General features: G+C 41.5%; 1 protein-coding gene across 1 annotated transcript in view; it reads right to left on the bottom strand.

Annotated features, from left to right (window-relative positions):
* Window positions 1-450: 450 nt before the first annotated feature.
* The window catches only part of CDH7 (cadherin 7), a 148,503-nt gene continuing 134,644 nt past the window's right edge, over window positions 451-14,309 (bottom strand). Inside the window, exon 9 of the mRNA XM_045296073.1 lies at window positions 451-2,742. Coding sequence (XP_045152008.1) covers window positions 2,249-2,742 — 494 coding nt within the window. The 3' untranslated portion in view covers window positions 451-2,248. The remainder of the gene's footprint in view (window positions 2,743-14,309) is intronic.

Genomic DNA, 14,309 nt, shown 5'->3' with positions numbered 1-14,309 from the left:
CCTCAAAAGAATTCTAGCCAATATTAAATAAAAAACAAAAATGAGAAAACATAGGTAACTTTAAGAGGGGAGACAGCAAGGTGAATGATGTTCCTTTTCAAAAGCATATTCACACCTTTTTAAAGTGATATGTGCACCAACCAGCAGTTTTGACACCATAATCAAAATGTACTAAATTATTTTATCTTCTTGCAGACAAGGGGATTATTACTAAACTGTTTTCTCGACACCCTGCTGATGTAACATCTATATAATTCTGCTTTCATTTCAAACTCTGATTTCATTAAACTGGGTAAGCATAACATATATATATGCTATATACACATATGCATATATATAAATATATATAGTTGAAAACGTACATGTGTGTACTGTGTTACAGAATTGTATTTTCATATGCTATGTGTATGAATATTAATAGAGCAAGAGGCAGATCATCTAGCCAGGAAACAATGTGTATAAAACTTTATTCAAACAAAAGGACTTTGCAGAGAATCAAATTTATTGAATAATGTGTTTTGATGGGCTAAAGGCCACTTTCACAGAATTCATTTCTAAGGGTGGACTGTGAGTTGAGAGACCCCTATGGAATGTCATCCACACACTGACGCTCTGTCCCAGGGCTGCCTCTCAGAAGAAGCACTTTCCAGACACAGTTCCCAGCACAGTCTTCTCTCTCTGATGACGTAGTCGGACCAAAATTACACATCCTTTGTAAAAGGAGCAAAAAAATAAATTCCTTCTTTGAAAATATGCATATGAAGCTAATATTAGTCTAGGGGGAAATGCTAGGTAGAAATATTGTTTTTAACTTTTTAATCATAAAAGCCTTATTCTAAGAATCCCACATCAAACATACACACTTGTGATCATGTGAAGTCACTCTCCTTGCTTTGGCACATCTAAACTTGGGGTAGAAATGACATATGGCTGGGTTCATTTCTGAGGGGCAGTTTTGCATAAGACTGGAGACACGGGGTTTGAGAGGTCTGACATTACTCTGCTGAAGCTGTAAAGGAAATGTCAGTCCTAGACTGCACATGTGTGCAGCAAAAGAGTTAGAGGCGGGGGCGGGTAGCAGGTAGACAAGTTCTCGAACGTCTTTGGAGCTCACACATGTGACTTTGAAAAATCAATCTGGAATCAAAGAGAACGTATGTTCTCCCTGAAGTTTCCTTTCTCAAATACCAAGTACAGTTATTTGACGGCCATGTTTTGCACATTCTAATGGCTCCAAAGAACAGCTCCCGTTTCCCTGTAGCTGCGTTCCTCGCTGAGGTCTGGACCGTGACAGGGGCTCCAGGGCTTTACTATGATGTCTCCATGTCCTCGCTTCATTGAACTCAGTGCGTTCGGACGAGTTTGATCCTAGGTGAGGACGATGAGCCTGAATTGAGCAGAGATTGGAGCGCCAACATAAATATCACACCATGTGTCGAAAAGAAAAGAAATAAAATTCTCCTGTACAAATCAGAAGAGATAATAAAAAATCAACGAATAGACAGCAACTTTTTCCATACCTACACGAGCATCTCAAAATGACTGCGGATTTAGGGAATCATTCAGAATTTTCTTATTTGGAACACTTCCTCATTTACTTGCTAAATAATGGTTTAAGATTCCAGAAGTCCAATTGCATTGGCTTTGTTTTGAAGGCTGGGGGGAGGTTCAGGCGGAGAAAATTTCCTAAGCACTGATCCATTATTTCCTAAAGAAAAGAGACTTGCAAACCCACAGCTGTGAAATGCTGCTGTTCTGTATAAGCCAGCAAGCTGCGACCATCCCTCTAAATGAACTTGCTGCCAGGTTTTGATATGCAAGTACTGCCAGGACTTCAAGAGCTGGGCACATTTTCCTTCCTCTCGCTGGCAGTACCATGAAGGTGTGTATGTACAGGGCTTGGCTCCCAGGCCAGGCAGATACTGCTCACTTGTAGAAGTGAAGTGCCTTTGCAGGTAGAGGAGAGTTGCTATCTATTCACATACACACACACACCCCCGAGCATTCCTTTATATCAAAAAGTCCCCAAATGCTCCAAGACTGGATCAGTGCCATCCCTTGGATATGTCTTAAAGGGAACACTTCACCGAGGCAGAAACCGAAATGGTTAAAAAAGGAGACACATGTACAGCTGTGGTTCCCTCCACGTTCCATGTTTCCAGCCAGCCATGCTCCCATTGTGGTGGGGGAGTGGTTGTGTGTTTGTTTTTTGCTTTTCCTTCAGTACATTTCCATGGAAGGCTCAGGGCTAGGAGTACACACCCTCCTGGCCAGTCCCGTACATGTCCGCAAGCCGTTTAAAGCGAGGCCCCCAGTCGCTGAGGTAATCGTAATTCTGATCAGAGTTTGAGCTGATGGAATCTAAGGAGCTGAGAGACTCCGCCACAGAGCCATTTCCTTCGAAGGCATAGGTCTGCAAAGAATCATAAGGGGGTGCACAAGGATCCACATCGGCCTCCTTCAGTCTTTCCCAAATAAATTCCCTAAAAATGACATTATCTGGGATGCTTTTAAACGCAGGTCGACTCAAGAACTGGATCTCTGGAGTCACATCCCTGCGGGTCTTGGTGTCTCTGATGACGTTGAGGTTCCTCAGGGCAGCCATGTCAAACGCCTCCGTGTCTTCCTCTCCGCCACCTTCATCATCATAGCGGACGATGTTTTCTCGGATGTCCCTCTCCTCGTCAAAGATCAGGGGCTCTTTTTTCCGTCTCCTCATAGTGACGATCAGCAGAATTAACACTGAAAGGATGAGAAGGGGGAAGGGGGGGGCGTTTAGTCAACCATCCACTGACCCTCCTCACACAGGCATGATGCCTAAGGTCTCAACTCACCGAGTGGCTTCGGTCCCAGAGGATGGAGCCGCTCACCTACTTGTGTGGAAAGTCACAGCAGTGGGTGACTCAAAAGCATTCCAGTGGCTTCAAAATAGAATACTTTCACACATCAAGAAACCCCTGCCCACACCTATTCAGAATTCAAGGCTTCCTTTTCAATGTAACATCCAAAGAATTTGATAGCCCGGCCCATGTTAAGTATACCTTTAGTGTCATGACAGCAAAAGGTGTGTGTGTGTGTGTGTGTGTGTGTGTGTGTGTATGTACTCCTTAATTACTAGAGAGGCAAAGTAGCATTCATCAATGTTGTGTGTCTAATTTCACAACTTCAATTTCTGAAGGAAATGGATTACAGTGTTTCATCTGGTTCTTTGAAGAAATACCAAGTCTTTGTCTGTGAAATGCAGCTGTTGAATAAAATCCCACGTGCCAGGCAGGATATACACAGATTAAACGCTTCTCTCTAAGACGTTGAGCCCCACTTTTCATGGATGAAATGCTGAACCTAGGTCTTATGCATTATACCCGCTGAGAGGACACAGGGTGTGAGGGCTTTTCAGCATCGGTCAAAGGTAGATTAAAGAAATGCATCATCCCATTACCATTAGGAATCTTTTTTTCCTGTATCAAAGGTAATAATTAAATTGAGAAGCACGTGGCTGTGCAGGGAAGCACAGAACAACCACCCGGGTTGTTCTTCGTGTTTGAACACATGACTATCCTCTGTGTTTCTAAGAGTTGTCAGGAGAAGGGTCCTGCGCTGGCGGGGAGTCAGTGCTGCTAGACTCAGGAACACACATGATGGCACAGGGCCTTCATGGTCCACTAGTTTGAGGTGGAAGAAGTGTTCTTAGACTTTGGATTTCAAACATACATGAAAATCTACCTTTAGTTCCCTGGCTCCAAACACAATCAATTTTAAGGACATTTCTTGCCCCACTCCCCTGCGTCGCCTTGGGCTGTCTGAAAGGCTCAAGTTTTACACCAAAGTGATAATTTTTTCAGGTAGGTTAGGCTCACCTTTAGTTTTAAGCGATGTTTGAAAAGTAGCACATTTATAATGCTTAAAGTGCCTTTTTAAAGGTTTTATTTGACATTAATAATACATTTTTAAAAGCATAAACCCCCAAAGGACATTGGTGTGCTCCCCAAAAATGTAAAAACCAAAATGGCAAGTATGTATTTAATTTTCAGTGGAGCGAATTCATGCTCTTCCGTGAAACTTCCATAGGTTCTTCGGCAGCTGCAGTCAGCTTCTCCACACTCTGAACAGAAATGTGGCAGAGGAAGAACTTTTTACTGTAAATTTTTGAGAGAGTCTGGAAACAAAGTTTTCATTGTGGCACTGCCTGTCCTAGCCCATTGGGCACTCAGCAGTACCCACCATATAACCGACTCTTACAGCCTACTCTTGAGAAATGGCAATATGGTTCTGATCCTTCCAGGCTACCCTCCTATCCTGCTGTGGCACATCGATGACTAGGGTCTTGTTCACTACTATTTACTACATTTTAGGTGCTTCCCAAAAGGGTAGTTATGTAGTTTAGAAACTACTGCTTGCATGGTTTCATGAAACGTTAGGAACAGAGCTGTCAGAAGACCCAGCAATCCCATTCCTAGGTGCATACCCAGGAGCCTTGGAAGCAGTGGTGAAAACAAGCAAAGATAGACGAGTGTGCATTTCAGCACTATTCCCGATAGCCCAAAGGTCTAGACAACCTCCATGTCCAACAATGGATGAGCGGATACACGAACAAGCGGTGCAGACATATAATGGCAGGTGTCCACCCAAGGAAAACAGGAGGCCTGACATCCCCCAAGCAGGAAGGGTCCTGGGTAATCTGAGGCTGGGGGACGTAGGTCAAATACAAAGGGAATCATACTGTGTGATCTCACTTACAGGAAAAAATGAGAACATGCCAATGCAAAGAGACCAACGTTTATAAGCGGTTATGTAGGATGCGAGACAGGCGGGGGATCAATGTGTAGGAAGCAGTGAATTTCTGGTTTTGGTGATGGGGATTTTGACAACAATTATGGGTGCTGGTTGTACACATGATTAAAGGAATGACTATCACTAAACCATATACCTGAAAAATGCTAACCTGCCAAATGTATTATATATCAGGATTCTGCAAGAGTTCATGGAAAATGCACATTCTGAACAAAAACTCTTCATGGATTTCAAAGATTCTGGGCTCCGAAGTGAACTGGATCTAACGTGTTACAATAAGTCGGAACAGGATTCAGTTGGAAGCCTTAAGAGGGATGAGGCATCAGGTTGCAAAGAGCCCCTCTCAGGGCAACATGAACTGTGCTAAAATTGAGGGAAGGAAAAACTTCACATTTATGAGGAAGCTGGCTGGGGTGGGAGAAAAGTGAAATCACTGATGCCTGACAGACAGGTTAGGGGAACAGCACCCCACAGAAATCAGCAGTGTACACACGGTTAGCTACTTTTGAAGAAGGGAAGAGACAATGTTGAAGATGACATCCACAGTGGCCATTCACCCACACTGATTTGTGAGCAAAACCACAAACTTGTCTGTGCCCTATTTGACGATGATCCACAGACACTATAGATAACATGATATACTATCAATTGGAATGATTTACACAATTCAAATGGAAAATTCAAACTTTTTGCTCAACGCTGGCCAAAATTGCTGCACCCAGGTCAGCTAAGGGCAAGATCAGAGTTTTCAATGGACATTTTCAACCAGCAAGATCAAGATTCTATAAGATTTCTTCAAAGATTTGCAACAGGAGATGTACCATGGCTTTGGCAAAGCAACGTGAGTCAACGGACAAGCAAAGGAATGGATCCTAGCGTGGAAGTGGTCTAGTCAAGCAAGCGCAGCGGTCAGGGGCTGCTGTTTTTGGATGCTTGAGGAATTTTGCTGGTTGACTTCCTGGAGAGCTAAAGGGTGATGGTGACATCTATTTATTCTGAGGATGTTTTGAGAAAGTTCGGAAAGCTTTAGCAAAAAAATACCCAGCAAAGTTTCACCAGAGTCCTTCTCCAACACAGTGATGGTCATGACCATTCCTGTCACCATGGGGCGATTTGGCAAGAATTTTGATGGGGAATCATGAGGCATCTACCTTACAGTGCTGATTTGTCTCCTTATGACATATTTCCGATTCTTAAAAAATATTCTTTAAAAGGTGCCTGTTTTCTTCAGTTCAGAATGTATGAACGATTCATTATTGATATGACCAAAGTCCCAGGACCCCAGTCCTTTAGGGATGGACAAAATGGCTGTATCAATCATGGCTTACCAAAATGTCTTGAGCATGAAAGAAGCTTGTGTTGAGAAATAAAATTTGTTTTCTTTTCATTACATTTACAAAACCTTTTGAAGCTCCTTTATGCATATGCTTACAATTCTTAAAATATATAAATTCTTAAAATATATAAGCTTTAAAAAAATCGATTTCTCATTCTATTCCCATAGGCAGACTGCTCCTCACTTTCCTTCGACATAAAGTTGATCCATCTCTCCTCTTTTTACCATACTACCTGCCTCCAGATTATTAGTATAACCATCATCCCGGGGCCTCGTCATTCCTGACGTTATAACAAAAAGCCTTTGGCTTTGGCATTGAGGCCCTTGGATAAAAAAAGTTCAGAATTTCTACATACTGGCTGTTTGATTGGGGGCAAGTAACTTAAAGTGAGCCTAACTCTGTGTGACAAACTAAGACAATTGCCATGTTCACAATGAGGGTGAAAGAAATGGAGATCTGGGGATAATGTAAGAAGAGTTAGGAAGGTACCAGGCACTGATTCCTGTGAATCCCTCATGTGTCAGAGTAGAATGTGGATCTATGAGCTTTCAAAGCAGTAACCTTTCCAAAACAAGTAACCAGTCCATGATCCTGAGCCATTTGTGGGTGGGTGTGATTCATCAACCATTCCATCTCAGTGATGGAAACTTTTCACTTACTTCCCCCCAAATAAAAGTGACTGAAACAGAATACAATGGAATCAAAACAGGTGTCTTCTTGAGGAATCAAAAGGAGTAGGGCATAGAGAGGCAGGTTGGGTATCAGAGTACAGAGATGGGGTGAATTGATAAGGCAGGTGAGAATAAGAAACCCGTCACGCCGATTGGAGAGCAAGGTTGAGGGGAAGCCGTGTACCATGGATGTGCATAAGAATAAGGGGGATATGAAGTGGGTCATAGTTACATAATACTTGCTTGCTCTTTTAATTTATCAGTGTCCAAGTAGGCAATATATTTCAAAGATATTCTTTCTTTTCATTCAATTACAATAAAACTTCTCACATATATATAGTACTATATTACACGCACATACACAAATGAGGGTAGGTCAACAAATCGTGCTGCAAAATAACACATTTTTATTAAACAACAATCTAAAGCTATTCTTTATCAACAGAGCTCATTTCTTTCTGAGACTGTAACTCTTAATGGGAGTAGAAAGCCCAGGCTTTCTCCCTCAGGACACAGCCCAACTTGTAACCACTACCCCACCAGGACTCTACGTTTCTGAAATCAGTGTTTCTATCTTTTTGGCTCCTTTTCAAGGAACTCTGTTCCTTCAACAGACAGCACATCAACATGTCAGCTTGGGCAACCCATGAGACTGAAGGTGTATTCCTTCAAAATGTTTTGGGAAATACAAGGGGTCTGAAGAAGCAAAATCGGGGCTGTAGGGCGTTGGGGTCAGGTTTCCCAATAAGATTCTCATAGAGTAGCCATTCCTACCCTTCCAGAATGAGCAGGTTCACTGTCTCCATGGCGGGGGATGGGGGTGGGGGTGGGGGAATCCCATGGCTTGACATCCCTGGCCTTTTGTCTCACCAACACAGTTTTTAATTTTCTTAAAACTTCTTCATAGTCAGCCCTGTGATCTGTCATCCTTGATAGGTGAAGACCATCTATCAAGATTATCTCTTTGGAATTGCCCCAAATATGTTCCACAGCCTTCTCATCTGACCTCTGTGTCTTGGATTTAACTGGTCCTGGGAGTCTCCTCAGAAGCCACAGTTGGAATGAATTAAACCTTTTTCCCAGGGTCCCCTAAGGAGACTAAGACAAGAAGATAGTGTTTCATTGGGGGAACTTGTCTGCTGCCATCCACTGACCACAGAGCCATTTAAATGTGAATAAACAATGCATGTATGAACCAAAACCTTAGTAGCAATGCTTTCTGACTTACCCTCATGCATATACAACAGTTATTGCCTGTGTTGCACGTGCACTTTCCTACTACTAATCAAGCTGCGTACTGATGTTCAAGTACATTCCTCAGAACATGGAGGGCATGAGCATGCCTGTGCGTGTAGCACACCACCAGTGTAGTAACAGAGAGTGTGCCTAATTTCCCAATCTTGCTCCAAGCAAGAGAAACCACAGTGTATTTTAGAAGGTTAGACAACTTAGCATTTCAGTGACTTGGGAGAATATTAATTTCTAGCTACTTGAACGCGTAAAAAATAAAATTTAACCTTTACGTAGAACAAGTATTAACTGCTCTTTAGGGACTATGGAGATAATCCTTCTATTAAGAAGTATATTTTCTGCCTAAGTAAGCACAAGATTATTTATTTGGTTTTTTTTTTTAATTGTCTGTCTCTATATATCATATGGGTGTTCCAGTTCTGAGTAGAGACAGACAATGTAGGGTGAGTTGAAGTCAGGACAGGGCACACCTAGATGAGCTTTGTTGTTCATGGATTTTGTATCTCAATAACAAGTATATGTGGACCACTTAGTATTTATATCAGTGGTAATCATACCATGGTGCACAGAGAAGCAAGAATAATGCCTTTGCTCAGGGAGCTTACAATTAAATGTGGCAAGCAGACCTTAACCAAATGATAAACAAATAAGTGTAAAAGTGGAACCATGGAAAATATTCCAAAAGAGGGAAGCATGGTTTCATGAAAATCAATACATTAGGGGATGTAGACAGGGATGAAGAGGCCAGGTCAGCCTTCAGTGATGACAGCCACAGACTGGTGAGCAGGAGATGTGGAAGAACTTTCTTGGCAAAGTAAAGGGTGCAGACAAAGGTGTTGAGGTCAATGATGCAGGCCAGTAAAGTATGATGGGCCATAGAGCTAGACATGTAAGAAACCCTGCAGGCCCAAGCAGAGATATGTTCTAAAACAATACACATCACAATCAGACTTGTCTTCCATAAAAAATAAAATCCCTCTGACTGAACTAAAGATGGGGGTGGGTAGATACTGGAGATGGAATTCTACTGCAACAGGGAAACACACGATGTTGACCTATATTCTGTTTTTTGCACCCAGCTTCAGGACAACGCATTCAATGTCTACTGAGCATCCCTGCACAGCATCCTGAAATCACAAACAAGACAGGACTCCAATGTGTCTTAATAAGTTCTTTAACAAGTCACTGTTAAGAAATAAAATAAAATCTTTTTGGCATCCAGTTGATTCTGACACTTAGGGCAGAGTCAAAGTGCCTCTTGGGTATCTATGGCTGTAAATCCTTATGGAAGTAAGCTTTTTTCTCTTCTCTGACAGAGATATGGGGGTGGGGTGGGGTTGTCAAACTTCCCGTTTTTCTCTAGTAGCTGATCCAGGCAAATATAGTACAAATCACAGTGCAAGTGGCTATAAGAAGGCACAGACATGCAGGTGGGCAGAGAACCAGGAGGATCAGGACAACATTCTTGTCCTCAAACCAAGAGGAATTTAAAAGTGTGTACACATATATATATATGTCTATGTATATGTATATATGCATATATATACACACACACATATATACATACACACATATACATCTAAAACCAAATTTCAATATTTTATATGTATCTCTTTTGATTCCAAACCAAACCCAACTCACTACCATCAGTCCATGCTGACTCATAGGGACCCTGTAGGACAGGGTAGAACTGCTTTGGTGGATTTCTGAGACTTTAATTCTTTATGGGAGTAGAACACCTCATCTTTCTTCCTCAGGGCAACTGGTGGTTTCAAACTGTAGACTTTGCAGTTAGCAGTCCAGGCGTACAGCTATCCCACTCAGACCCCCTGTTGACTAGCACACTCTTAAATTTAGCTCACCATTTAGAATCTATCACCATAAGTTTAAAATCTGAATTTCATTTAAAATCAATTTTACTTTATATTTTTGCTGAGCATGTACGTGCTAAAAAATGTGTGAGCCCATTGAGAGCCATGCACTTCCTCCCCCGCAGGGCCCTCAAAGGAGACCTCATTACACTTGGCTCCCTGGTGGTTCAGTGACTGAAAGGCTGGTGTTTCAAAATCCCTAGTCTTTCTGCAGGAGAAAGATGTGAAGGTCCACGGTCATAGAGATTGTCAGCCTTAGAAACCCCGTGGGGCAGCTGCGTGCTGCCCTATGGGGTTGTTATGGGTTGGGATTGGCTTGATAGAAATGGGTTGGTTCTTACTGATGACTATACCTCAACCACAAATAAAAATGCTTAGTGTGAGCATGCATTCAATAAATATCTTATAAACATATTAGTAAATGATGAATAAAGCAGTGAGACTGGAGATACTCCGAAGTTGTCATGACTATGCAATGACTTGTATTAAACGTACTAAGGAATTATGTACAGTATGAAATATGCCAGGGGAGCAGCATATCTTTGCTGCCATGTCAATTTATAGAGACCCTGCTTGGCAGAGTGGAATTGCCTCCTGAGTTTCCAAAGCTGTAATCCTTACAGAAGAAGCCCTGGAGAAGCTTTGGGACAAGAATTGGGCTGCTAACTGCAAGGTCCGAAGTTCAAACTCATCAGCTACTCCTTAGAGAAAGATGAGGGTTTGCTCCTGAACCTATTTCAAGTCTTCAGAAACCCTGGGGAGCAGTCTTATTCCATCCTATGGGATCACTATGGACAACTTGATGGCAGTAAGTTTGAAGTTTGGGGGTAATTTGTATATGTGACAATTTGTATTGTCACATCTTTGTGACAATTGGCTGGTAGGCTCAAACCACTAACCTTTGGGTGAGAAAGTTTAACCACCATGCCACCAGGGAAGACAGGTGAGTGATTATTTCTGGCCTGGATGGGTGGAGAAAAGGTACAGGACAGAGTACACTTGAGCTAGAACCTGAAGGGTGCATCGGCCTTTTCCAACAAGTCTTCCAACAAGTTCGCTTGCTATGTTCACCGCCGAGCAATAAGGATCTCCTGTAAATTCTACACGGATTGAAATGGGGACCATCCCATACAGTCACCACTAGCTCCATTGAGCACTTGAAATGTGGCTCTTCTGAACTGAGATGTGAGGTACACAGGTGATTTCAAATAATATTAAAAAGAGGAATATAAAATATACCATTCATAGTTTTATTGAGTATATGTTCAAATGAGAATGCTTTATATATTATGAATGGAAATATATTCATGCACACTCTCTCCTTCCTGCTTTTGTCAAAGTGTTTCCTCAAGAATTTAGGATGACATACACAGTCCATACTTGTGACTCACTGTGTATTTCTTTTGGACTGATGAGCTAAACAGCATATTCAGAAATATTAGAGAAATCTGAGTGGCATGGAGTATATTACACTCAAATTTTTAATTGTCAAATGACACACTGAAGAGTTGAATAGCTATTATAATAGTAATAATTGCTTGATATGTAAGGTATGACTGAAAAAAAGGACTTAGAAGAGTTCTTAGCATGATTTGTATTCAAGGACAATAATGTATGTGTATCCATTACCAAAATCAATGTGTGAGTAGAACTTAGTCATTTGATCCCTTTCGATGTGTTTACACTTCAGTCTTCTTTGAACCTGTTGACTAGTAGAAAATGTATATACACAAGAAATCGGTTTACCATTTCTCAGTTTGGCACGTATTGAATATTAACAATTTTGTTTTAGCTTTGAATTGAAGTTTCCTGCAGTGCCTTTAGATAAGGGACAACCCTCACAAGGACACCTCCAGGTCATTTCAATGCCCATGCCACGGACTGTTTGTTCTCGTGGGGTCATCACAGGGGAACCGTTTCCTGTCATTTCCAGACAACAATTTATCTGCATCTCTACTCAGTTTTCACTTCATAAAAGTCCCACTGCCATACAGCGATTGCAATTCCCTGTGACCCTAGAGGATGGAGTGGAACTGCCTTGTTGGTTTCTGAGACTACATCTTTACGGAGCAGAACGCTCATCATTTTTCTGAGGGGCGGCTGGTGGTTTACAACTACCGACCTTGTGGTGGGCAGCTCAATGCCTAACCACTATGCTGCCAAGGGTCCGATTTTGTAAACTTAGCCTACTCTAAACTTCCACTTTCCTAAGTCCTGTTAACTCCTAAACAATAGCAGTGTGTCTTTTCCCATGTAATTCCCCACAGACTAAGGTGACTGCTAACCTCGACATTTGTCTAAAACAATAGACACTTTTCCATCCTTCCTTTCTATCATGTCTATCATAAGCGACACAGAACTTCTACCAGAAAAATGGACCTGTTTAAGCTGAGCTGAACAAATTCAACAGACTATTATGGGACTTCATGTAGCACATTGAAGAGTTGCATTCTCTCCCCTGTTAAAGTCTCTCAAACATGACTGGATTGGGGTGGCTCTGTCTAAAAAGCAGCACTTTCACAGTGAGTGTACACCAAGTTCTGTCCTCAGCCTCTTCATTTTTATCCAACACTCTTCCCAGGTGAACTTACGAGGTGAGAAAGTCAAGCACTCAACTACCTACTACATATGGGCCATACTGATGACTCATATATGACGTACTGGATAATAAGATCATATTTACAAATGACAATTTACTACTGATAAAAAGATATAAACTTCTCAGCATAGTGCCCATCCCAAAGAAAAGATATCCAACAGAATGCAGAAATTATCAAACAAGATTAGTAATATCATACGTAGGTAAACTTTTGCTGAAAATAATTCAAAAACAGTTGCAGCAGTGCCCCAAAAGGGAACTGCTAAGAATTTAAGCTCGATTCAAAAGAGGAGGTGAAATAAGATATATCATTGCTAATATAATATGGATCTTGACTATAAAAGGAGAATACCAGAAAGTTGTTTATCTTCATTTCATTTTCTATTCAATGGCATTCAACTACAGAGATCTTAAGAAATGATGTATCACATTGGAAGAATGAAAATTCCAGAACCCTTAATTGTGCTCATATGGAGTCTCTCTACAGAACAAGATGCAGTCTGTCATTCAGAATAAGGAGATACCACATGGCTGAAATTTTAAAAAAAGGTTTGTGTCAGGTTGAATCCTTTCACCACACTTATTCAATCTGCAGGTTTGGCAAACAGTCTGAGAGGTCGGGCTACATGTAGAAGTGCTGGCATAAGAATGGGCGGAAGACTCATGAACTACTTGAGACACGGAGATGACAGGACCTTGCCTGCTGAAAGCAAAGAAGACTGGAAACACTGATGAAGATTAAAGACTATAAAGATTCCGATGTAGTTTGTAATTCAACAGGAAAAAAATAAAATCCCTCTCAACTGGATCAATATAGAACATCATTACAGATGGAGGAAAGATGGAAATTGTCTAGGACTTGATGTTACTTGGATCCACACTCAATGTCTATAGAAACAACAGTCAGGAAATCAAATTTGCTTTGGGAAAATTGGCTGCAAAAGACCTTTTTAATGTCTTAAAACACACAGCTGTCACTCTGAAGACTAAAGCACATGTCAGCTATGCCTCGTGTATTTAAAAACTGAGTATTGAATAATGGGGACCAAATAATTTACACATTTAAATTATGGTATTGGCCAAGAATACTGACTATACCACGGACTGGGAAAGAACCAACAAGTTTGTGTTAGGAGAAGTACGGCCTGCATTATTTGTAGAAGAGGGGGTGGAAGCTTTTGTCTTATGTACTTTGGACATGTTATCGGGACGGACCAATCTCTGGAGAGGGGCATTATACATGGTAAAGTCAAGGACCTTTTTCACGTGGACTTTAAAAAGGATCAGGTGTCTCTCCAGAAGAGAGATTAACACTGTGGGTGTAACAATCAGCTCAACTGTAAATCCAATTGTGAAGATGGTGAAGATCTGACAGTATGTCATTCTGTTGGACAGACAGGGTTGCTATGATATGGAACCAGCCCAACTGCACCTAGCAACAATAACACCATGTGCTTAAAGCCATGTTGCCTAGAGATAAGAAGAGGATTTGAAGTGCTTCCGGTGAAATGTTGAATTTATCTCTACAGATCTGAGAAACATCTGAATTTGACATGCTGGTTTGCATATCATTTACACATAAGACAGCAGTTCTCAACCTGTGGAGAGCAGTTCTCAACCTCTCACAGGGGTTGGCCGATTCATAACAGTAGCAAAATTACAGCAATAAAGTAGCAATGAAAATAATTTCATGGTTGGGGGAGTCACCACAACGTGAGGAACTGTATTAAAGGGTTGCGGCATTAGGAAGGTTGAGAACCACTGACATAAGAGAGCCACTTCTCAAAGA

This window comes from Echinops telfairi, unplaced genomic scaffold, assembly GCF_000313985.2.
Source record: "Echinops telfairi isolate 266 unplaced genomic scaffold, ASM31398v2 ScPeMD7_7400;HRSCAF=8409, whole genome shotgun sequence".
Lineage (NCBI taxonomy): Eukaryota > Metazoa > Chordata > Mammalia > Afrosoricida > Tenrecidae > Echinops > Echinops telfairi.
This window is presented reverse-complemented; position numbering and strand designations above follow the sequence as displayed.